The 26,050-nt window shown below is 44.3% G+C and overlaps 2 protein-coding genes across 3 annotated transcripts in view; one reads left to right on the plus strand and one right to left on the minus strand.

Moving 5' to 3' along the window:
- MAP2K1 (mitogen-activated protein kinase kinase 1) overlaps window positions 1-26,050 on the plus strand; it is a 75,028-nt gene that overhangs the window by 25,513 nt on the left and 23,465 nt on the right. For both annotated transcript variants that reach the window (XM_019968156.2, XM_019968157.2), the window contains exons 2-5: window positions 11,241-11,451; window positions 12,860-13,006; window positions 20,224-20,301; window positions 20,857-20,908. In XM_019968156.2, coding sequence (XP_019823715.1) covers window positions 11,241-11,451; window positions 12,860-13,006; window positions 20,224-20,301; window positions 20,857-20,908 — 488 coding nt within the window. The remainder of the gene's footprint in view (window positions 1-11,240; window positions 11,452-12,859; window positions 13,007-20,223; window positions 20,302-20,856; window positions 20,909-26,050) is intronic.
- Window positions 11,039-26,050, minus strand: part of SNAPC5 (small nuclear RNA activating complex polypeptide 5) — a 43,460-nt gene continuing 28,448 nt past the window's right edge. Inside the window, exon 4 of the mRNA XM_070796937.1 lies at window positions 11,039-11,460. The gene's annotated coding sequence lies outside the window, so the exon portion shown is untranslated. The remainder of the gene's footprint in view (window positions 11,461-26,050) is intronic.

Raw genomic sequence — 26,050 nt, forward strand, 5'->3', positions numbered from 1 at the left:
AATGTCTGCTTTGCATGAGTGCATTATTGGTGATTTGACCCCAAAAGTGCATACTTAAATTGCATTCTGGTCAAATTGTGATATCTTGAATGTATCTTAAATATTTTGAGAAACACTTGCATATACGCAGAAGGCGTGCAACGTGAGAGGCATGATGTGAAGGATATTGCGGCTTGTCTAATGGAGAATCCAGTGTCCTTCCAGGAAACTGAAGATACTCAGAAGTTGTTCTCCAATTGCTGTTAACAACCCTCTAAAAGTGAACATTTTCATTTGATACAAATATACAAATTTAAAATAAGTGTACAGTTCAGAATGGCCTATCATTTTCAGATTGCCTATGTGCCAGAAAATATACAGTCAATAAAAAAATACCAGAGAGGTGGGGGACAAAAGGCTCTCTGGAGCTGTACAGCAAAAATGAGCATTGCTTCACCAGGTAGTGGATCTGCGGAGAAAGTGGAGTCTTTAGAAACCAGGATCGCTGAATGACAGCAGGTCACAAATCTGGTGATGGAAGGTAAGACGTATAATATAGAACCAATGTATGCTGAAAAAAAAAATGTTTAAGTAGTAAAATAAGTATTCTGATGGCATTTTTAGAAACTAAGATGCCAGGCTGCTGTTTATTGCTAAACCATAAACAACATCCTCAGGCATTTTAGGCTGGTGTGCTAGGGCCACGTCTTAAAAATTTTTTAACTTAGAGTTTTTATGTTTTATTGAAATATAATTGACCTATAACATTGCATAAGTTTAAGGTATACATTGTACTGATTTGATATGTATTGCAGTATGATTGCCACCATAGCATTAGTGAATACCTTTGTCTTGTCACATAATTATCGTTTCTTTTTGTGTGTATGTGTGGTGAGAACATTTAAGATCTAGTCTCTTAGCAACTTTGAAATATATAATATAGTATTGTTGACTAGAATCACTGTACTGAGCATTAGACATGCAGAACCTGTTTGTCTTCTAACCCCAAGTCTGTAGCCTTTGGCCGGCGTCTCCCCATTTCCTCCCAGACCTAGTCCCTTAGCGTGATGTGCTGTCTCCTTCACAGTCTCGCCCCAGCTCAGCCTCCAGTTTCGTCTGGGCTCTCTCCTGGGCGCACCTGCTCTCTGATCACTTGGGACGGCTTGTAACTTGCAGCGCTCTTCTGTTCATGCTGATGCCCGAGCCTGCATGGAGTGCTTTTCCCTCTGCTGCAGAAACTGATACCCTTCAGTTCTGTCTTCAGTGGGCATTACACTTTCTGACTTTTGCTTTCCCTTCCTCATCTTAGATGGAGTTGTCTTTTTTCTGTTCCCATGTCCCGCTGTGCCCACCTCAGTTTCAGCATTATGGTCTCCTTTACCCTGCAGTCGTTGATGTACATGTTAGTACCCTTCCCAGTGTTTGGCTTGCACTGTGATATCTGTCTGTCTCTCTGTCATCTCTATATCTCTGTCTCCCTGTTTACACACACACACACACACACACACACACACACACACACAGAGCCTGGTGAGGCAGGACATTGTCTTCCACCACTGTACCTCCCTAACCTCTAGCGTAGATAGTGCCTATCACACCATGGATGCTCCATAATGAATCTGTGTTGCATTTTCACGGCTATAGACAGCACAGCTGTAACCTAGATATCTACTCCCATTCCTTACACCCTGCCCTCCTCTAGATTGGGCAGTCCTGGAGATTTAGATTCTCTTGGTCACTTCTGTTTCTTTGGGACTCACATTTCCCTTCTGCGTTTTTTCTCTTCTCTTTGCTCTGTGCTGAACCAACTTGGAATTTGGCCCTCTTTCCTTTGTTTCCATCAAACAACAGTAAGAACAAAATATACACAAGGCTGTTTGTGTGCATGGCAGAGTAGACTGAAGGTCTGGGGTGGGGAGAATGTCTTGTAGCAATAAAGACAACATAAACTTTGGTGGTCTTAGGTTTAGATGACCTCTGCCACTCTGCCATGTTGTATCCTTTTCTTCATCTTTTGCTGCTTCACAGCCACTCCCCATAGAAGTCTCTCCCATTTTATTCTGCGATCTAATCCATCTCTCCAGCTCCACCCCTGTGTGCTGCCCAGGCCTGCTTCTGCCTATGCCAGAGCTCAGGAGCAGCCCCTTCTCAACTATGGGCCAGGCTTCCGGGCCTCAGGTATCCTCCACTGTGAGGGAATTTGTTACGAGCACACTTATTTCCTCACCCTTCACCTTCTTTGAGACGACAGAAACGAACACTGTCAGTTTGGGTTTTCATTAAATTTCATTCTCTCTGGTCTATGATGTTACTTCTACCAGCTAGGTTTTGACTCTGCCAGACCAGTCACTCTTAAGTGGAGAGCCTGACTAATAGTTTAGGAACTTGAGTGCCTCCGTGAGCACGTGTATGGCCTTCTAGCCCTGGTCCTGAGATCAGGCTTCCCTGAGATTGCTAGAGGGGCCCAGGCAGTGAGATTTCCCCCAGAGGTGGTATGTGCTCAAAGGTGAGGTTTGCTGACCTCTCTTGTCTGTACTTTGAGCAAGGAGAAGGATGTTGCTGTAACAAACATGTTGTTTGTGTATTTAAGGGGAGAAATGGGTCTGGAGAAATGAAAATTTCTCAACGTGATCTAGAATTGGAGATGTGTTTTGAGTGCTGTGTTTTGTTTTTTGTTTTTGTTGTTTTGTTTTTGTTTTTTTTTTGACTACATCTTCCTGCTTCTGGGCACTAGCTATTGATTTTTTTTTGCCCCGGGGACTCAGCTGTCCTCACCATTTTGGGTTATGAGGTCTAAGGTTGTGGTTGGATCCTTTCTCCTTAAAGAGCAACCTGCACCTGTCGTTCACAGAACACCGTGGGCCATTATTATGCAGGGAGTTGCTAAAATGTCTTTCTCTAGAGCAGGGAATTGTTTAGTCGCTAAGTCATGTCTGACTCCTTTGCGACCTCATGGACTGTAGTCTGTCAGGCTCGCCAGTGGGTGGGATCACATGCAGCATTGTATTAAGGCCGCTTTCACCGATTTGTCCTTTCAAGAACAGTCAGCGAGTCCCATTCCGCGGCTGCCTTTGTTTTTCTGATGGTGACCACCAGTTTATTGGATTTTCTACCTAGGTCAGCCTTGGTGCTTTCTTTCATCACTTTCTGCCCCTTCCCTGCCGCCCTCTCAGGGCCGCCAGAACGTTTACTGCTCACCCCATGTGGACACCCGGTCAGCATCCTATCTCTTCCCTTCCCTCCCCAACCAAATTGTATGTCAGCCTCGGATGTTCCTCTGAGAGAAGTTTCTTTTGGGGTAGATGTAATTTGCTGCCCTCTCAGGGATTTTACCTCTTAGCCAAACACACTTCTTACTTCAAAGTCACTAATGGGTAAATACCTGGTGTTAGGGATGAGCTAAGTTAGAGATTTGTTTGAAGGACATGAGCTCTTTAGCTGGTGTGGGGGAAAGATCAAACTTTGGAATTCCAACCCTAGCTTTGGTTAAGTCACTTAACTACTTCTGGCCTCCATTTCCATGTCTGTAAAACAGGAACAACATACCCATTTTTAAATGTTGTTGTGAGGATTAGGTGAGTTAATGAGTATACCATGACTAGCATTTAGGAGCTCATCTCTTAACTGCATCTAAATGTTCGTTCTTTGTCAGACTCTTACATCCCTCTTTTGTCCCTATTAAGTAAAGGTGATGCATACCTTTTTGTCCTCTGTCTTCTGATCTTTTTTCCTCTCCCTCCAAACTCAATCACTTTTTTCTTTCCTTTTGGTACCACTACAGAAGACTGGTCCTTCAGAAATTAACTCAAGTGTGGCTAATATGAACACATTTTGTCCACTGGGGCAGAAGGAACCATAGGCTGTCAGTTCTTTCAAGCAACAATTTGACACGCCCTGTCTGATTCAGGATGTTGTTCACTATTTAAGAAGAGTGTGAGTGGGTGATCCTGTCACTCCAGAGGTTCCTGTGTGTGTGTGTGTGTTTCAGCATGCCTGTCTGCAGAAACATGCCATGGGAAGGTTCTTTATATGATTTCAGAAGGCAGTTTGATTCCAAGGATGAAGTTGGGTTGTTTTTTTGAAGGATAGGAATATGTGATGATTATTTATTTCTTTTACTCAAACTCATTCTCTTGACTTTTAAAAATATTTGCTTATTGGCTTGGAAGCTATTTGATTTAAAGTGAAATCAGTGATAAACATCTGTCCCGACTCTCATTTTCTGATTTTTTTACTTTTAAACTTGATTCTCCCAGTGTTCTTTGCTCTTAATGTTCTTACTCCCAGTTCTGTACCACAGTCTATATTGTAGACCCTGCTGGAACGCCCTTTCTCCTTTTTTGCTATCTAAATTTTATGTTCTTCTAGAATCCTACAAAAATCATCTTGATTGCTCAGCATATTCCGAACTGCAGAGCCGTCTGTGTCCTAGGCTCTTTGTGAGGCTTAGGGAACCTGAAGGATCGTCTTTGCTCTGAAGTCTTTGGGAGTGGTGGTGAAGCTGGTAAAGGCAGTAAAGGTGGTGTTTAACAACGTTGTGCACTTTTCTACGCTATTACTTATTGCATGAAAACGGGAAAACACAGGGATTTCATCAGTACAGTGGGGCTGACAGTGGCAGTTGTGCCATGGTGGCAGGAATTTAGGTGCTTATCCATGTTTAGCAGAATACCTGGCACACAGCAGGTATGCAATAAATCAGTAGTAGGTACTGTCAAATCACACATTATTCTTATTAACCAACAATTACTGACAATACCATAGCAATATGAAATATTTGTTTATCATTTTTGGTGATTCCAGTACTTTTTATATTGCACTTTCACTTAATCTGTGAAATCACCTTTTATTTACCATCACATCATTGTCTTAATTTGCCCTTCTTTGTCTGTATTCCTTTCACTATTCACCGAGGGCTTTGTAGTGTCAAATGGCGTGCATTCTTACCGAAGACCTGGGGAGATGAAACAAACCTATAATATGACATCAGAGGTCAACAGGCTTATTGGCAAACTGGACAGAACTGAGGAAAGAATCAGTGACCTAAAAGAAGGGTTCATAAAAACTATCCAAGCTGAAACACAAAGAGGGAAAAAAAGAATAAAAGGAAATCAGAACGGAGCTTTCAAGGCAGATTAATCTGATTATCAAGAGATACTGAGATTGAGAAAGAGAGAGGAGACAGAACTGACTGGAACTTTTAGAGGAATTCACTTTTGTGATTGTGGAAGCCTGTTAAGGCCAAAAGCTTCAGGGTAGGCTGGCAGGCTGGAGACCCATGAAAGAGTTGCACTATAAGTCCAAAGGCAGTCCGCTGGAAGAAGAATTCTACTGCTGGTAAGGCCCGTTCACATTATGGAAGGTAATCTGCTTTACTAAAAGTTTACCAATTTAAATGTTCATCTCATTTCCCCCCCAACACCCCAAAAATCCAGAAACATCCAGAATAATGTTTGATGAAATACATTGGCACTGAGACCCAGCAATGCTGACACATGGAATTAACCATCATATGTCCCTTCCTAGTCACTACCCTCCCCCACCAAAGGGTAATCACTTTTTAACTTTGTTTTTATTTTTGGATTTTTAAGAAATTGAAGTATAGTTGATTTACAGTGTTATGTTAATTTCTTCTATACAGCAAAGTGATTCAATTATATATATCTTCTTTTTCATATTCTTTTCAACTGTGGTTTATCACAAGATATTGAATATAGTTCCCTGTGCTACACAGTAGGGCCTTGTTGTTTATCCTACTGTTGTTTATATAATATTCTGTATTATAGTTTGCATCACTGTTTATAATAGTGTAGTTTAGTTTTGAATTCTTTATAGATGGAATGACATAGTGTGTATTCTTTTGTATCTGGTCTCTTTCACAGAGCCTGTATATGTACTCCTAGAATTTTACTCCCCCATTAGTTAACCAGCCCTTCCCAGAGCGCCTGCAGGATGGAGGTGGGGGGCTATAAGCTTCTCCCCACCATGTTGTCCGGGGCTGGCCATGGTCGGCACACATGGGTGGGCTGCGCTAACACAGGTGGGCTAGTCCAGGTTGGAGTCTGGAGGTTGTGAGCTGTGCCTTTGGCCCCTTGGCCTTCCTCATCCAGGCCCCTTTTCCTCTCTCCTTGCCTTTGTAGCCCCCTGCATCTCCTGCTGTCTGTGGTTTGGCCATGTAGAGACCCTTGGTGCCAGCTCTACCCCTTTCCCCTCACCTCCCTGGTTGAAGCTCCTCAGCCCCTCAGTCCAAATACGCCCTCTGCCTTATTCTGCACCTCCTCAGCTGGCTATCATGTTGATAGACTTCCTTTGAGACATCTAGACCACTCTCTCCAACCTACTCCCCATATCCTTTTTTTTTTTTAGTGGGTGTGGAAATCAAGGATACCAGAAAAGGAGGCAGCTCCCAAGACCTCTCGGATGGGGAGTGCATAGGATGTAGGTCAGGGGCGCATCCTTAGTCTCTGGGGGTTGTTCCCTTTCTGCCTTTCTTTCCTCCGGCCCTACTGGCCGAATTCCCCAGGAGGAGGAGAAGTTCATCACTCCCTGGGCTCTCTGGTGAGGAGACCCACGTGCACCGGGGCTCCCCCTCCCCTCCCAGCACAGTGAGTGGGGGTCACCCCCTGCTCTTCCCTCTGTGCTTCCTCCTGGTGGGGGTGGGGCCTGCCACCTGCCGCCGCCGTGCTCAGGTTGGTGACAGACAACGGGCTGGTGTTTGGCGTGCATTTGTGGCTCATTTCTGTTTGGTGTGTGTCAGTCTGATGACCCCATTCCTTGGTCTGGACATTGCCTCCCTCCACCTTTCAGGTCAGCTTCCCGTTGTAATGACCATCAAAGTTGAAGGTGGCAATGTTTTAGGAGTTGGGAGACCTGCCGCCCGTAAGCTGTGGGACCTCGCCCTCTGTGCACCTCCGTCTCCTCACTTGTGGAATGGGTTGCATAAGGTGGTCTTTCAGGTCTCTCCATGTGCTGCCTTGTGTGCTGCTGCTTGATGTGAACATCGAGCCAGGAATGAAAGGTTCCAGCTGTGGCCGTGTAATGAGGCTTAGCAGATGGGTGAGTTGAGAGGGAAGGAGATGTTCTGTAGGCTCATCCCCACCCACTTCATTGTGCCTCCCTGGTGTTTTCAGAACATGAATGACAACCCATGTTTTTCTCCAAGTCCCTTGTTTTTCTTCTGTGTTCCCATTTCAAGCCTGTGCTCGTGTGTCTGGATGAACTCGTGTTTACTGACAGCCCTGGTGCAGAGTTCACGTTGCAGTGTGTTGTTCCCTTTCTGCCGTAGGCAGTGTGCGTGCTGGGGGTCGGAGCTATCGCAGCTGCTCCCTGAAGAGGGCCGGGTGTGTCAGAGATGGAACCTGCTAGGCTCCAGGTTCTTTTCTTAATCCCTAGTCCTGATATTGCTGATTTCAGTGAAAACCAAAGATTGTGAGAGAGGCTGGTTCTCATCCTCTGAGTGTTGGAGATTTGTCGGGTGGCTGGAGGTGAGGGGCCCCTCTCTTCCTATTTCCTCTGTGTGAAGCATTTCATCTTGGGAGGGCACAGATGAGCCTGTTGAACATTATCTGTTCCCTGTGTGAGAGGAAGCAGTACTGAATGCTGATATCTTACTGATTGATTTCTCTTTAATGAGTCGTGAAAGTCGTTTTGTGGCCAGGACTTTCCTTTCACCTTCAGATACAATCTTTTGTCTTTCATTCTCTGAAATAGTTTTTAAAACACATTTAGAGGCTTTTTAATAATTTTTAAATTACAGGAAATTAAATTACAGGAAGGACAAAAGACAGTAGTTTTTGGAGCCTGCTGTTGATGCTGTGGCTTCTCCTTATCCTCCAACCCACTCCCACCTGCCCCAACATTTGTGTTGAAATGTGTCAAAATGCCTGTATTTTGTCCCATTAGTTTTCTGTTTTGATCCTGTCCTGGTGAAGTAAGCATCTTCACACTCTGTTTTATAGGAGAGAAAACAGACTGTCAAGTTAAATGACTTGTTCATGGTCACCCAGCTAGTTGATGCCCAGTTCGGGATAAGCATCCAGGATTTCTGATTACTGTGACTCATTAATTTGGTGACACCGGTCCACCCCCAGTCGTCAGGAAAGTCTTGCCACCGTAGCTTGTAGTTTTTGCCATGTCTCCTTGCTCCGTGGCTCCACCCTCTGAAAGCACAAATCAGAAGCTGGGTCCTTAGCTGATGGAGTAGGCGGAAGGACCGTGAAGCACAGGAGGGAGGGCAGGGAGGAAGGTGGCACAAAGCCCAGATTTAGTTTTTCTTCCTCAAAATGGGAGAATTCCTTATTTCTGCCGAGTCAGAAAATGAGCAGAGTCAGCGTCCCTCCCACCTTCCCCCTCCCCCTCCTCAGCCCCCAAATGGGCGTGGCTTCTTGTGGCCAGTGTTTCTCACAAGGCAGTTGTTCAGATTGACTTACGAGGGAGACGGGGTGGCATCTGAGGCAAAGTGCTCTTCATGTAGGGACACCATTTATACCATTTTTTCGTCTGATTGAGCCCTGGTGTGTTAAGTGCGCCACCCTAGGATCTCACCCATGTTTGCAAGTCACCACCCTTGAAAGTATGGAACTTTTTGAAGAGGTAATACAGCATCATGATTAAGGTTAGAGATTCTCTCTGCCCAGGTTTGACTCCTGGCTCTGCCATTTACTAGATTACAACCTTTGAAGAGTTACTTCCCCTGTCTGTGCTTGAGTTCACTCTCTGTTGTAATTGTAGGGGTGTGGATTAAATGCATTAATATGTGTAAAACACTCAAAAGAGAATACGGTGTTATTAAGGAGAGTGATGATCTTTTCATCTAGCCCCCCTTTCTTCTCTCCCTCATATATGCTCAGTGTGGGGGTGTGTATGTGTGTGTATGTTCTTTTTTTTGGCCGCACTGTATGGCATATGGGATCTTAGTTCCCCAACCAGGGATTGAACCTGTGCCCCCTGCATTGGAGGCGCAGAGAGTCAACCACTGGACCACCAGGGACGTCCCTGTGTGTGTGTGTTCTAGAGAGCTTTTTGAGTCTGCATTTCCAGTCAGACTACTGACCCTCTAGGCAGCTGTAACCTCATCCAGGTTTTAGCTGTGAGGTCTGTCTGCATTTGACGTGTGTTTCTAAATGTTGTCATCAATGGGCTCCTTTGTGGAGAGACCTTAGAGAAGGGAAACCAGAGGGTGTGAGCTGTGCACTCCCAGCAGCCATGGTTCCAGCGCCCTACCTGAAGGCCTGAGGGGAGCATGAGGCTGAGCTGAGCCTTTCAGGATGACGATATTGACCAACTGTCTCGGTCTGCGGGGGCTACATCACAAAATACCATAGGCTGGGTGGTTTACATAACAGAAATTACTTTTCTCCTAGTTCTGGAGGCTTGAAGTCCGAGATGAGGACTGGTTGACTTGCCAGCATGGTTGGGTTTTGGCGAGACCTCTCTTTCTGGCTTGTAGAGACTGCTGTCTTGCTGTATCTTCACACAGCCTTTCCTTGGAGTGTGTAGGGGATAGGCCACCTCTTTTACAAGACTATCAGTCCTATCTGAATAGGGCTCTACCCATATGACCTTGGAGAAGGCAATGGCACCCCACTCCGGTACTCTTGCCTGGAAAGTCCCATGGACGGAGGAGACCTGGTGGGCTGCAGTCCATGGGGTCGCTAAGAGTCGGGCACGACTGGGCGACTTCCCTTTTCACTTTCATGCATTGCAAAAGGAAATGGCAACCCACTCCAGTATTCTTGCCTGGAGAATCCCAGGGACAGAGGAGTCTAGTGGGCTGCTGTCTATGGGGTCAAACAGAGTCGGACACAACTGAAGCGACTTAGCAGCAGCAAACACTGGGGGTTAAGGTTTCAACTTACGAATTTTTAGGGGACAGTTCAGTTGATGGCCCCAGCCTTCTTTCCCCGCAGAGTTACCCAGTGAGGAAGATGGGGAAAATCAGCCCCGTGTCCTCTCTGGCCCCGTGTACCATGTTATTTGTAAGGCAGTATTGGATCCTCCCATACACTGGGGAGGCATAGGGTCTCCATCTCCTTCTTAAGGTTTGGAGTATAATGTGAACGAAGAGTGGAAGACGGTGCTTGCTGTTACCCTTCAAGCTCCGAAATGGTGCCTGTCGAGGGGAGGTCACCAGCTTCCTGATGCGTAATGCCGGCCTGTCTTGCCACCCGTGTTGTTTGTCTAGACTAAGGACAAAAATGAAACATGGTAGAAGCGCTCCTTACCACCCTTCTCTTCACAGGCTCCCGGGAGGTAATGAGCGCTTTTCAGTGCTTTATGTAAAACGCACTAGCGGGCTGCTCTCTGCCACACCCACTCACTCTGGCACCCACTGGTTGGATTACGTGCTTACTAAGAGATGATTTGTCCCCAAAGTCATTTGTACAGTTACACCTGGAATTGTAATTAAGTAATGTATGTATTTAAATATAAGATAAACTGATGAAATATGATTGCAAACGAAGTGGTTTTCTTTTTTCTCCCTCTGTGAATACTGGTTAAGAGCTGTGCAAAGACTCAGTAAGTCCAAGTCAGTAAAAAAAAAAAATTACTGTCAAATTAGGTGAGCATTAAAATGGGAGAAAGTCATCCAACTCTTAAAGTTTTATGGAGATTATTCCGTTGACATCTTTGCTCCACCTGAAAGAATTTGGAAATGATAGGCACTGTATGTGGGGCTCTTACTCAAAGAAGGTGGGTGAATGAATGCACTTCATGTTTGTTGCAAAAGTAAAAATTTTAGGTATATCCTGTTTGCTGTGTTTTGATTCACCTTGTTCCTGATCTGATCACATGGAGAAGGAGGGTTTCTGTTGTGATTCAGGTTAGAGCCTGTTTCGACGATGTGCTTTGGTTTCAATTTAGTGATTTTAGGAAATAGATTGTACTTTGTTTATGGTGTCGTAAAACCAACACTCGTGGGACTTTTTGAAACTGGGGTTTTAAGGCAGAGTAAGGTGGCTCACTCTGGATTTTAGTAGATTCTGTGGTTCCTTTCGTAGGCCCAGAGCCCACTGAGAGAGAACTCATTCCCTTATTTTACAAACGAGGAGACCAGACCTTGAGAGGGGAAGTGTGTCTGTGGTGCGCCGTGAGGGGTGGTAGAGTGCAGGGGGCAGAGCCACAGCAGGTGAGACCCTCCCCGAGCCGCCTCCGTCAGCTCGCTCTCTGGCCCCAGCGCTGGAGCTCTCCACAGCAGGAGCGCTCCTTTGGGTGGGCTTCTCTGATGCCGGTGTTGACCTGTGCTCCCCACTTTGGGACAGGACCAACCTGGAGGCCTTGCAGAAGAAGCTGGAGGAGCTGGAGCTCGATGAACAGCAGCGGAAGCGCCTCGAGGCCTTTCTGACCCAGAAGCAGAAGGTGGGGGAACTGAAGGATGATGACTTTGAGAAGATCAGTGAGCTGGGTGCCGGCAATGGAGGTGTGGTGTTCAAGGTCTCCCACAAGCCGTCCGGACTTGTTATGGCCAGAAAGGTGAGGGCACTTTAAAAAAAAAAAAAAAAAGGACTGAATCAAGCTTGCCTTGGTAGACAGGTAATTGGATTATCTCTTAGAAGACCTGGGGGCCTGGAGACAAGGGTGGAAAGAAAATTGACTTTTCATTCAGTACACTTTTGTGCTATTTGAAGTTTGAATTCGTGTTATCTGTTAGATTACAGATAAACACACTCATGATGTGTTAGTGTATTTATCCCACTCCCCAGACTGGAAAATAATAGCAAGGAACCCTTTGTTAGCTTTCTGGGTGCTCTGGAAAGAAAGCTGAGATGGTCATTTGCCATTTTTCAAGAGCAGGGGCTGCTTTCATTTACCCAGCCCCAGGGACACACATTGGAGAAGGAAATGGCAACCCATTCCAGTGTTCTTGCCTGGAGAATCCCAGGGACGGCGGAGCCTGGTGGGCTGCGGTCTATGGGGTCACACAGAGTCGGACACGCCTGAAGCAACTTAGCAGGGACACACAAAACACTGACTTCGTGTTGCTTCTCCGAGCTCCACCCCTGCCATGCTTCCCCTTCGTCTCCCTGCACTACGGCGTCCTGGCTCCGCACCCTGGCGTGCAGTCCTTGAGCTGGACGTGCCTCCCTGGTGACCCTGAGTCCTCCTCTTTCTGGACAGCAGATTTGGACTCTTCCATGTTTTGCAGCACACCATGTTCATTTCTGTCCACATATTTTTGCTCATGCTGTTCCTTCCATCTTTTCAAACATTTCCCATCTTCAAGGCCCACCTCCTGTCTAGCTTTCACTAGCGCCCACGCTGCTAACCGCTGCTTCCATGTCTTCTGACACTCATTGTCCGTGGCTCTTTTTAGAAGCTCAGCCTTATTCGGTAACCATTTCATGTTTTTGTCACCTGTCTCCTCAGCTGAAACAAGGGACAGCATGGTGGGGCGAAGATAAGGAGGCCCCCCAGGCCTTGGCTAAATCTCAACCACATCAGGCTCCTAAGGTCAAGAGGAAGTCTCCTGGGCAGCTTAGACTGGCAGACCCAGTTCCTCATCCCCTTCTGGTCCTGCAGCCCTTGGGTATCAACCAAGTCTCTAAGGCCACTTCCCCTCATCTCTCAGCTTCCCAGGTCCTTTTGTTCTTGGGAACAAAAGGGCCCCTCTTCCTCAGTCTTGGCTCCTGGGAGTGGAGGCACAGCTGTCCCTCCCCTGGGTACAGCTCCTCCAGTGCCAACACCTGCCTTGGTTATGTTGGCACTCAGCACTCTAGCTGGCCAGTAACCTGTTTGTTGAAACTTGCCTGTTTCCTCTCTTCCCACCTTTAGGAGCTTAAGCATTTCAGAAAACTTCTGTCTATCCACCCACCCACCCCTCCACCCCTCCATCCATTCATATATGTTTAAAGCTTCTCTTCCTTCCACTTTCTTTCCCCAGCTAATTCACCTGGAGATCAAACCTGCCATCCGGAACCAGATCATAAGGGAGCTGCAGGTTCTCCATGAGTGCAACTCGCCTTATATCGTGGGCTTCTACGGGGCATTCTACAGCGACGGCGAGATCAGCATCTGCATGGAGCACATGGTGTGTGGCAGCCTGGCAGCCTCTGAAGAGCGGCCTGGAAAGCTGGGGGCTCCAGTCTGACCTTTGCTCTGAGATGTGACCTGACCGATTGCTTCCTTGTTCCTCCCTGGATCCAGATCACTATCTGGGGCATTTAGGAAACCTGACTGTAGAAGTTGGATTAACCAAGAAAATGACAGGCCTCCTTCCTAAGTTCCCTGTCTCTTCAGAGAGGTGGCAGCAACCAGGTGTCCCTAGGTTGTACCTGCAGCACATCTCTCAGTTTTCTTGATCCCAAGATTTTGATGTGGGTCAAGCCTGGTTAATGTAGTTTAAACCCATATATTACATGCCATGCTGTGTACTAGGTACATGGTTCAGGGGTTATGAAGATGAGTGAAAGTGGGTGAGTCCCTGCTTTCAGAGAGTTTATAACTTGCTATAAGAGCAGGGTTAGCAAAATTAATACTGATGAACTAATAGCTATTGGGTATATATCATATTAAGCACCACCCTAAGCAAATTAATATTATATTTCTACAAACACCTTATTGAGTTGGGTACATTATCTGCATTTTACAAGTGAGGAAACTGAGGCACAGAGAAATGGAATAACTTAATCAAGGTCAGGCAACTGGTAAGTAGAATTAGTAAAATGTGAACCAAGGCTGGCTTACTCCAGTGTACTTTGTTGAGTTTACTGGATAGGGATTGGGGATCTCTTTCTATCCTTGATGGCCAGAAGTTCAAAGGGAGAGAGGCTGGCTTCAAGGTTGTTAATCTTTTCTGTCCCCAGTAGGCAGCATGGCACAGGGCACTTTAGTATCTGAGATGTTGATTCATAATTCCCTTCTTCACAAAAATCCAAGCAGACACTTTGTTCTGTTTGCCATTGTTTCTCCAAAGCCACAGCAGGTGCTCAATAATTATTTGTTTATAGATGTCACTTTCTTGTCGTGTCCTTGGAAAGTTTTTTATCTTTCTGATTCTCCGTTTCCTCATCTGTAAAATGGGCACTATTATACCTGCCTTGTTGTGGTGAGGATTAAAATAAAAGATGTAAGTCTTCTACCACACTATCTGACTCAGAGTACACCTTTTGTAGACTTTAGCTTTTGCTTTATCCTCACTGGAGCTGACAATTCAGAGACCAAGGCTAACGTGACCGAGTCTCCCTGCTTCATGGGTGCTCTGCTTTCAGTCCCAGCCTTGTGTCCTTCAGCAACTTCTCTGCTTCCTTCCTGATTCTCTAGACCTGTCTTCAGCTCTGTAATGAGAGCCCCAAGGCCTGGTCTTAATAAACTCGAGGAGAACCCTCCCAGGATGTTTGTCCCTTGCCGATGCCCCTGTTAAATTGAACATCTTTTCATTTTAATGATTAAGAAATGCCATTCACCGGGTTTCAGGCATGTGCTGACTGTCTCTGCAGTACCATATGGAACGTAGGTTCTGAAATATGTCTTTGGTGCACCTGAAGGTCCCTGAGAAAGCTCTCATTCCTTCTTGCTTCCACGAGAGTGAAGCAGTCTTTCTGGGAAGCATGTGAGCGTTTCTGGCTTGGTCTCAACCCAGGCCTGGGGTGCCGATTATTCTCAGCCTGGTGGGGTGGGGAAGGGCAGAGGGGCGGGGCTGCTGCTCGTCCCTGGGGTTTCTTGTGCTCTTTGTGCTGATGATGGTTGGTTTTCCAGCTTTAGCCCAAGAGTTGGATGAAAATGTGTAAATGGCAATGGAGGTCCTTGAAAACTAGAAGGGTGAGAGGGTGGAGGTGATGGTGATCAACTAGTGGTAAAACAGGAAAGGCCTGAGCAACCTTTTTCCCGCTTGGGTCTTGCTAAAATAACAGAGAATGGGTGGCGGCATGGCTCGACACAATGGTAACTAGCTTTCGCATCTTCTGCCACTTGAGTCCTTTTCATGTTATGTGACTTGTTAATCATATCAGCCCTGTCATATGACATGGATTGACCCCCACCCCTACCCCAAGCTGGTAGATGGAGAGAGTAAGGCCTTGAGAGGTTTAGTAATTAGTCTAAGTTTTATAACCAGTAAGTGTCAGAGCTGAACTCTTAACTGATGTCACTAACCAGATCCACCTCCTTTAAATTTCATATTGCCTCCATTACGCTATGTAAGTCATGTACCCTCTCAGGATTTTCTCATCTCTGCAGAAAAATGTTTGGACTGGATCTTTTCTAGGGACCCCTCCCCATGCTAACCTTTTGAGTTGCTGTGGTTTTTGGCCCTCATAGCCAGTCAGTTCACTACATTAGTTAATCATTATGGAATCAGCTTCACATGCACTTATTTTAGTGCCTATTAGTACAAAGTGCCACATGAGCTGCTGCAGGGATGGGGACATTGAGAGCAGTGTCATGGTGAGGGTGTCGCTGTGGACATGGGGGCTCTTTGATCACCAGATATGTGTCTCCTCATGTCTACTGTCTTCTGAACCATCAGAAATTCTTTCCTGAGTAACCTCCAACCCCTTTATTAGAGGGTAGCACAAAACTGGAGGTTATTCTTCCTTTAATAGAGGAGCCAGGAGGTGGTTTGTAGGTTTGAGCATGGTTGACCTCCAGGGTGCTTGCTTCAGAGGTTAGGATCAGGCCCTAAACATTGATAGTCAGTGGCCTCTTCATTTATCCAGATCCGGCTGGAAGCCGTATGTGGCATCTTGCCACATGGTGTTCAGTCTTTCTGTTTGTCTTAAATTAACCTGTGTTGAGACTTCCTCATACTGGAACCCTTCTTTCTTCAGTCTGGATTCAGAGATACTGATCACAGCCTCATGCTCCTTGCCCACGTTCAGCCTTTCCCTCCCAGAGGACGAGATGACACAGGATGTCACGGGGGTTGGCACCCATTCTCTTAGCCCATTGCTAGTAGCTGCAGGTTGGTTGTTTTCCCCCATGGATTTGGCTCTCTGGGGTGAGTGAGATCTTCTCACTTAAGTCCTCAAAACAAGGTGTCTCTGGAATTACCTGAGGAGGTAATTACCTGGGAAAGGTGAGCCTGGGAAACTGGCCGTCAAAAGCTTTCTGGGGCCAAGCACAGTGTAGGACACCTATTAGGTGATATGTGTTGACCAACTGATGAGGCAGGCCAGGATGGGGGGGCGCGTGGTCAGGCCTGGGGCTCAAGAGAGAGTTAGGGCCTCCTGTTTCTGGGGGTACCTAGGCCCAGCTGAAACTGCTTCAGTACTAGTGGAGAGGCTCAGAGCTGCCAGGGACGGGACCCTGGAAGGAAGCAGTTGTGGCCTGAAGTCTAAGCAGCCATGCCCCAGGGTAGCTGTCTGCTCTCGGCTGGGCACGCTCACCCCTTCCTTGGTCCCTGCACAGGCCTCCTGCAGAAGAGCTCCTGCACCGGCTGCTTTGCCAGGACAGTTTTCTAATGGCTGCCTGCCACTTCTCTTTGGGGATTTCTGCTTTGTCTCAGCTTCCCCATTTGAAAGGTGCTGTCATGTAGAGCTCTGTTCATTAGCCATATCCTACCTTCCCAGGCTCTCTGGCCCTCTCTGTATCACAGTGTTTGCATGATGTTCTTTGTCACTGGCATTTTCCCCCAATGCTTTACTATAAAAAATTTCAGAAGTACAGAAAGTTGCAGGAATTGTGTAATGTGCTGTCTAAACCCACCACCTCAATTCTACCATTAACATCTTCCCGTGTTTGCTTTTATCACACCTGTCCATTTATGTATTGCTCAGATACATAAATTATTGGGATGCACTTTAAATTTGTCATTAGCATGCACTGAGCCCTATCTTCTCAATGCACTTGGCTAGGGCTGACCTTTTCTAGAAAAAAGCTGTGTTTGTACTGCCCAGTCTGGATTTTGAGACCCAAGGGGTACCTGGATGCTGCCTGATCAGAACAGGAATGTTCTTATCTTTGGGGAAGGAGACTCCTGCTCAGGGGTAGCTGAGCAACCAGAGAGCTGGGAACTCAGGGTTGATGTTTCAAGCTCTCTTTTTTTTTCCATAAAGCATTTGTCTCTTCTATAGAAAACCTTCACAAAAGCACCACTGACTTAGTTAATAATCGGCTTCTAAAAATAAGCCCAGTTTTCAGCAGCTTTAGTCAGCGAAGGCAGGTCCTTGGCAACTGCAGTAGAATTGAAACGTTGGGAGGTGAGTCGCAGGCAGCACTGGGTGAGCCTGACTGTGGTTTGTGCCTCTTAAATCCTGCTCCTCCCCTTGCCCATACTGTAACTCTGCTTGTAGTATAGAAGGAGGCTAAAGGGAGGAGAGCCAGCATTTCTTCCTTGTTAACAGAAATGTTTACTATACCAAGGTACTTCACTGGGCTGCCTTCTGACCTGGCAGTGGAACCTGAGAGCGTTTTCTGCCTTGTTTGCATCACAAATTTGGGCAGAGTTGCTCTGTTCCCTAGCTTTAAGTATACAGTCTTCCCTAATAATTAGGCAAAGTCGTTCAAACAAAGGGTCTGAAATCACATTCAGTTGAAAGCAAAATAGAAATAGCCAGAAACTTTCTGCACTGGAGTCCCTGTGCCTGTCAGTAAGGGAAATTGAGAGGTGCTGTGGCCTTTCTTGGAGCCTGCTGACTTGGGTGTGTTTACCTGGGCTGTGGTGCTGGTCTGATTTGGCCACCAGGGGCTTGTGGCATTGTGAAGGCAGCCAGGCTCAAAGGGTGACTCAGGCACCCGCCTGGGTCACAGCCAGGGTAGGGCTCTCCCGAGGGCTCTTGGAAAATGTGTCTTTACGGAGAAGTTCTCTTTGGCTCTAGATTAATAATTCCCATCTCATAGCACAGTTGAATTTTCGGTTGAATTTTGAAATCTTCCCCTGTGCTCCTTGGTTGTCTGACCCATCGTTAGGTAGTTGTGCCTGGGAGTTTGTTGTGATGAGAAGTCTAACGTATTCAGGCTGTTAGTATGCATATGCCTACACGCCTGCACACCTGCACTGTCTTCTTTTTCATTAACATCCATGATCCGTAGCTGATCTATGATAGAAAGTCATTGGTCCAAACTGTCCTTTCTGTAAGCGTAGAATATTAAGTTGATAATCTGTGGTTAGCATTATTTTAGGTAACTTTAAAAAATGATTTTTATTTACTTATTTTTTTATTTTTGGCTGCCCTGGGTCTTCATTGCCAAGCATGGACTCACTCTAGTTATGGTGTGTGGGCATCTCATTGCAGCGGCTTCTCTTATTGCAGAGCATAGGCTCTAGGACATGTGGGCTTTAGTCGCTGGTGTTCAGGCTTAGTTGCCCTGTAGCATGTGGTGTCTTAGTTCCCTGACCAGGGATTGAACCCATGTCCCCTGCATTGGCAGGCAAATTCTTAACCACTTAGACCACCAGGGAAGTCCCTAGGTAACATTTTTCAAAAGCTCTGTATCCCTGAACGAGTCTTACTTGTTTTCTCACTTCCTTTAGAAAGAAAGCAGTGTTGTAACTTCCTAACAAATTTTGCACAAACTGGATGCTCAGTAAGTATCTGTTAATTGATTTATAGGTTTAATTCTCCACTTTCATAAATGAGGTCAGTTTTTTTTTTTACTTTTAAAAGGTAAAACATTTATTTATTGTAGAAAATTTGTAAGTCATAGAAAAGCATAGAGAAGAAACTATTGCACGACAGAAATCCCTGATCTTACTATATAGACTGGAGCATTTTGGTAACATTTTTGATACTCTGATTTTGTGTGAGTATATGCACACTTTAGTTTTATAAAAATGAGATTATGCTGTGTCCTCCTTTTGTTTATTACGTCATGCATTGCTCTCCAACCTTCTGTTTCTTGGCTGCATCATAGAGACTGGGTGGTGTTGGAAGCGGGATCTCTGTGGGAATGTCTCTCTACTTATCCTACCCAGATCTCGCCCTCCTCAAAGGCTCAGGTTCCGTGTCCCCTTGTTGTGAACGCTTCTGCTGGCCGCTTTGTCCAGGGATCGCTCCCTCTGAATACCTGTAGTGATGTCTTTTCTCTTCATTTAACTGTTTGTTCCCTGCCCTGTTTCAGAGGAGGATTCACGGTGCCTCACAACTTTATGATGTGTTCTGTCTTCCCAACCAGAGGGTGTTATTTCCTGTCCTTATAGTTTCTTCATTTGTAGTTCCTCACATATCCCTCTGCCTTATGCAGAGGTGATTAACAGGTGATAGTTGATGATGGTAGCTGCCCAGGGTAGACAGGATACTTTAGAAAATCAGTCTGAGTTTGTAGGAATCATCTCTGCTTCTGGGGTAATTTTATATTGTGACTGATAATTGGCTGCATCCCAGGAGTACTAAGCAATTTAGTGTTTCTCTGCTTATGATCTCGTTGAAATGCCCTGTTCTTGGGAGTCCCCTGGTGATCCAGTGGTTAGAATTCCACTCCTCCACCGTATTCTTTTCTCCCCTTGCTCCTCTCCTTTTGCAGGTATGGAAATCATACTCATTCCTTGAGTAAGATTTCAGCTCAAATGCTATCTTCTGAGTGAAGTCAGAATTCTCCCTTCTTCTCTGGGTGTGTGCAGCACTTTTACTATATACATTTATTCTGTTTCGTTGTGTTTTGTGGAGTGGTATATTCTCCTACTAGTTTATAAATTTATTGAGGACAAAAGCTTGGTCTTTTTTGTATCTTTATCCCCCACAGAACCTCAAACAGTGCATGGTGCTTTGTAGGATTTGTGGAATGAATAATTACTTTCTATGGTATTTTTCTTTGGATTTTGTGAAGTATAATTCGTTAGGATAATACCAAATGCAAGTTTTGACTTACATAATGGTGACAGAATGGCAAACATTTATTGAGAACTTACTGTGGGCTAAATACTATTCCAAGGGCTTTGGATGTATGAGCCTGTTTAATGCTTACAGTAGCTCTGTGAGTATTACAGTAGCCTTATTTAATTATTGTCATTCCCACTGTACAAGTTGAGTAACTTAGTCAGTGTCCACTAGATAGTAAGTGCGAGTTGGGAATGCAGATTCAGATAGTGCGCCTCTAGAGCACTCCTAGGCTCTACTCTGTCAGTTCAGCAGAGTGAACCGCTGAATTAGTAATTTATGGGATGGTTATTCATAGGATTTGAGTTATTAATCATTTGCTAGATCCCACAATGTTTCACATTCATATCTTACTTGATATCTGGAGCACACCAGAGGGTACCCTTCTAGGAAGATCTGTCATGTGTGAGATTGATTTTGGTCCTGAAGTTTAATTCTTGAAAGAGTAGTGAGAAACACTGCACTAAACAGGCTCTGGTATTCTTGTTCTTAGGATGGGGGTTCCTTGGATCAAGTTCTGAAGAAAGCTGGAAGAATTCCTGAACAAATTTTAGGAAAAGTTAGCATTGCTGTGAGTATATTGAGAAGCTTTTCTTCCAACTTCTCTCATTGATAAATAGGAAAGGGACAAGGAGGAAGGTGGGAAGTTGACAAAGGGAGGTTTTCTAAGAAAAGTTAGGTTTTTCACTAGAATTTTCTCTTATCTGGATTCTAGATACAATATCCTCTCCCTTTCACTAAAACTAGCAAAGTAACTTTCTGTATGTTAAAATCTATCTTGAAAAATAGGACAGGGTATCCAAAAGAATTCTCATTTTTGGCATCAGAAAGCTTCTTTTTAGATTGCAGATTAAAAAAATGAATTCAGGCAAAGTGTTTTTTAAAATGTAAGTTGTCTAAACTTGCAATTACCAATTTTGCTTAAAAATCATATGCTATATACCATGTAAAAAGATGGTTTCTTAATAAGACAGATGAAAAAAATCAAAAGAGAGAAGAAAAATAAGGGAAGAAGGCAAATTTGTGTTGTTAGAAGAAGTATTTTCTAGATAATTTTAAAATAGGTTGAATATTTTCTAAACACCACGATTTCAGTTTCCCTCTTTTTACATTTCCTCTCACCTAGGTAATAAAAGGCCTGACATACCTGAGGGAGAAGCACAAGATTATGCACAGAGGTAAGAAATTATTTGCTAGTTGTGATGTTTTGGATTTTAGCTGAAATCTAAAAGTTGTTGCATCCTCTTTTATGTTTTGTTTTGGTATAAAAGGCATTTGCTGGTATTTTTTATTTTTACTACGACTCTTTGTTTAGTTTGTTGTCTGGAGAAGTAAGAACCACCCTCTTTTTGCTTTGTGGTATGCCTGAATATTATGCCAGTATACATATGCCAGCGTATTAAAAAGCAGAGACATTAATTTGCCAACAAAAAGTCCGTCTAGTCAAAGCTATGGTTTTTCCAGTAGTCATGTTTGGATGTGAGAGTTGAACTATAAAGAAAGCTGAGTGCCGAAAAATTGATGCTTTTGAACTGTGGTGTGGGAGAAGACTCTTGAGAGTCTCTTGGACTGCAAGGAGATCCAACCAGTCCATCCTAAAGGAGGTCAGTCCTGAATATTCATTGAAAGGACTGATGCTGAAACTGAAACTCCAGTACTTTGGCCACCTGATGTTAAGAATGGATTCATTTGAAAAGACCCGTTGTTGGGAAAGATTGAAGGCGGGAGAAGGGGATGACAGAGGATGAGATGGTTGGATGGCATCACTGACTCCAGGGACATGAGTTTGAGTAAGCTCCGGGTGTTGGTGATGGACAGAGAGGCCTGGTGTGCTGCAGTTCATGGGGTTGCAAAGAGTCGGACACGACTGAGTGACTGAACTGAACTGTTGCCTGTTACCTGAGACTGTGAAAGACATAGTCACCCAGTACGCACAGACCAGATCCCCAGCTGGAACTTAGTTACCCAGCCCTCAGTGTCCTTGGCTGCCCACTGGACTAGACTGTGCATAGGCCCAAAGCCATGACTGACTGGGTATGAGTTTGACTCTAAAGAAACTCTGGGTTTTATAAAAGTATACATACACTTATCATATAACCGTACCATTCTTAGGTATTCAAGATAAACGAAAACATGTAGATAGACTCATATGCAGATATTTAAAGCAGCTATATTCATAGTAGAAATAACTAAAATATTCTTCAGCAGGCTAAGAGATAAGCAAATTATGGTATATCCATACAATAGAATGTTATTCAGCAATAAAAAGAACAGACTTGACACACATAGTTTTTAAAAATTAATTTATATATGGCTGCTCTAGGTCTTCATTGCTGTTGGGGACTTTCTTCAGTTATGGGGAGCAGGGGCTGCTCTTCATTGCTGTGCATGGCCTCTCACTATGGTGGCCTCTCTTGCAGAGGAGCACAGGCTCTAGGCATGTGGGCACAGGAGGTGTGGCACACAGGCTCAGCGGCCCTGAGGAATGTGGGCTCCTCCCAGACCAGGGTCAAACGCATGTCCCCTGCACTGGCAGGCGGGTTCTTACCTTGCATCTTGTCTTATTCTTATTTCGCTGTACCACCAGAGAAATCTGACACATGTAGTTTTTTTTTTTTTTTAAACTTTACATAATTGTATTAGTTTTGCCAAATATCAAAATGAATCCGCCACAGGTATACATGTGTTCCCCATCCTGAACCCTCCTCCCTCCTCCCTCCCAATATACACATGTAGTTTTGATGACCATCAAAAACACTTAATGTTAGATGGAAGAAGCCTGACACAAAATAGTATAGACTATTTCCATGTATGTAAAATTATAGAGAAAACACAGATCTTTAGGGACTGAAAGTAGATTGGTGGTTGCCTGAGGGCTTTCGGAGAGATTAACATCAGTGAGGCCTTAGGAAACTCTCTAGGGGTGTTGAAGTATTATATCTAGATTGTTGTGGTAGATATGTGGGTATATGCATTTATCAAAAGTTAAACTTTCTGATAAAGTGGTTGTATTTTATAGTGTGTGTGTGTGTGCTAAGTCGATTCAGTTGTGTCTGACGCTGCGATCCTGTGGACTGTAGCTTGCCTGGTTTCTTTGTCCATGGGATTCTCCAGGCAAGAATACTAGAGTGGGTTGCCATTTCCTCCTCCAGGGGATCTTCTGTCAAACCCACATCTCTTCCGTCTCCTGCATTGGCAGGAGAGTTCCTTACCACTAGCGCCACCTGGGAAACACTTAATAGTATATAAAGCCCTTTATGTCTTAATGAAGTTTATTTTTTTAAAAAAAGATGAAGAAGCCAGAGGAAAGACAAATGGAAAACATAGTTCTCTGGTCATGTCCCTTTAGCTACAATGTGCCTTAGCACAGGTCTAGGAGGGGATGGCAGAGGAAGAGAGGAGTGGACTGGTGGGATTTACTGCCCAGCTTACGAATCATTCTGTATTCCCAGTGTTAGTCACTCAGTCGAATCTGACTCTTAGTGACCCCATGGACTGTAGCCTTTTGGCTCCTCTGTCCATGGAATTCTCCAGGCAAGAATACTGGAGTGGGTTGCCATTTCCTTCAGGGGATCTTCCTGACCCAGGGATTGAACCTGGGTCTCCTGCATTGCAGGCAAATTCTTTTACCATCTGAGCCACTAGGGAAGCTCTATGTACTGTGCTGCTGCTGTTGCTGAGTCGCTTCAGTTGTGTCCAACTCTGTGCAACCCCATAGACGGCAGCCCACCAGACTCCCCCGTCCCTGGGATTCTCCAGGCAAGAACACTGGAGTGGGTTGCCATTTCCTTCTCCAATGCATGAAAGTGAAAAATGAAAGTGAAGTCGCTCAGTCGTGTCCAACTCTTTGCGACCCCATGGACTGCAGCCTACCAGCCTCCTCCATCCATGGGATTTTCCAGGCAAGAGTACTGGAGTGGGGTGCCATTGCCTTCTCCAGTATGTACTATAATACATTCTAAATTTTAGAATAAGTGTTTTTTTTTTTAATTAAAAATTTAAAATGTACAATATATATAACACAAAATTGATCATTTTTACCATCTCAAAATGTACAGTTCAAGTAGAATAAAAAAAGAAATAAAATGTACAGTTCAATGATATTAAGTACATTCACATTGTTATGCAACCACCACCGTCAGTATTCTTAAGATGTCAGATTTGCTTTACTGGATCTGTAGTTTCAAACACATCCCATTAAAAATCCCAGTAGCCTTTGTAGAGTTGATAAATTGTATCTAAAATTTAAATGTAAATGCAAAGGACCTAGAATAGCCAAAACAACCTTAAAAAGGTAAAACATAGTTGGGAGACTAAGACTACTGGACTTTAAGGTTTATTATAAAGCTACAGTAGTCAGTAGAGTGTTTGTATTGGTGTGAAGCTAAGCATAATAGATCAAATAGAACAGAATGAAGAGTTCAGAAACAGATGCACACATACATAGTCAGTTGAGTTTTGACAAAGTAGTTCAATAGAAGAAGAAGAATTTTTCAACAAATGATGCTGAACAATTGGATATCCATATGCACAAAAATGAACGTCTATCATTTCCTCACACCATATACAATAATTAGCTCTCAGTGGATCATAGGTCTAACTGTATGGGTTAAAAGTCTAAAACTTCTAAAAGAAGACACAGAAGACTATTTTAGTGACCTCTGTTTTAGCAGAGAGTTTTAAAATGGGACACAGGGGCTTCCCTGGTTGTCCAGTGGTTGAGAGTCTGTCTACCAATGCAGGGGACACGAGTTCAATCCCTGATCTGGGAAGAGCCCACATGCCACTGGGAAACTAAGCCATGCCCCACAACTACTGAGCCTTCGTGCTGCAAGTACTGAAGCCCATGCACCCAGGGCCTGTGCTCCGGAACAAGAGAAGCCGCCACAACGAGAAGCCCGAGAACCCCAACAAAAAGTAACCTGTGCTCATCGAAATTAGAGAAAGCCCATACACAGCAACGAAGACCCAGTGCAGCCAAAAATGAATGAACGAATAAACAAATTTTAAAAGAGAAAATGGGACACAGAAAGCACCAACTGTAAGGCAAAAATCAATAAATTGTGCTTCATCTAAATTAATAACATTTGATTTTCAAAAGATGCTGTGACAAAAATGAAAAGGCAAGCCACAGACTAAGAGAAAATATGGGCAAAATATATATCCATCAAAGGACTTTATTGAGAATATTTAAAGACCTCTTAAAACCTAATAAAAAGATAAACAATGCAATTTAAAAAAGGTGGGTAGGGTCTTCCTTGGTGTTCCAGCGGCTAAGACTCTGCAGTCTCAATGCAAACTCCCAGGTTTGATCCCTGGTCAGGAAACTAGATCCCACATGTCACATCTAAGACCTGGCACAGCCAAATAAGTAAATAAAATAAGTGTTTTAAAAATGGGTAAAAGATTTGAAGAGTCACTTTACAAAAGAAGATATATGAATGGCAAATAAGCAAATGAGAAGATATTTAACATCATTAGTCATGAAGGAAATGTAAGTTACAGCCACAATGAGTTACTGCTACACACCGACTAGAATGTCTGTAGAGACTATGTTATTCAGGATGTGGAGCAATTGAAACTCTCAGTCACTGCTGATAGGAATCTGAAATGGTGCAGTTTATCAGTGTTTTAAAGTATGAAGCATGTATCTATGATATATTCAATGAATTCATTCCTAGAATTTTCCCTAAAGAAAAAAAGAAAGCATAGGTTCAATAAGGCCCTTCTACCTGGATGCTCATAATAGTTTTATTTGTAATAGCCAAAAGTAGAGACAACCTAAATGTCCATCAGCAGTTGAACGCATAAACAGATTGTGGTATATCCATACAATAGTATACTGCTTAGCAATAAGAAGAATAAAGCATAGAAAAGTTCAGCAGTATGGAAGAATCTTAAAAGAGTATGCTAAGTGAAAGTCAGACAAAAAAGAGCTTTGTTACATGCTGTGTGAATCTATTACATAATTCTAGAAATTGCAGACTAATCCGTAGCAACAAAATACGCATCAGTGCTTGCCTGGTGAATGAAGGAAGGGGTGGAAGGGAAGAATTACAAAGGAGTGTGAGAAAATTGGGGGGAGGGTAAGAGATGTGTTTATAATCATGATTGTGGGCATGGTCATATATATACTCATCAAGTGATACACTTTAACTATCAATATATGGAGTTTATTGTATGAAAATTATATACCAATTGGGACTTCCCTTTTGGTCCAGTGGCTAAAACTTCATGCTCCCAATGCAGGGGGCCCAGGTTTGATCCCAAGTCAGGTAACTAGATCCCACATGCCACAACTGAAGATCCTGCATGCCACA

This window comes from Bos indicus, chromosome 10, assembly GCF_029378745.1.
Source record: "Bos indicus isolate NIAB-ARS_2022 breed Sahiwal x Tharparkar chromosome 10, NIAB-ARS_B.indTharparkar_mat_pri_1.0, whole genome shotgun sequence".
In the NCBI taxonomy this organism is placed as follows: Eukaryota; Metazoa; Chordata; class Mammalia; order Artiodactyla; family Bovidae; genus Bos; species Bos indicus.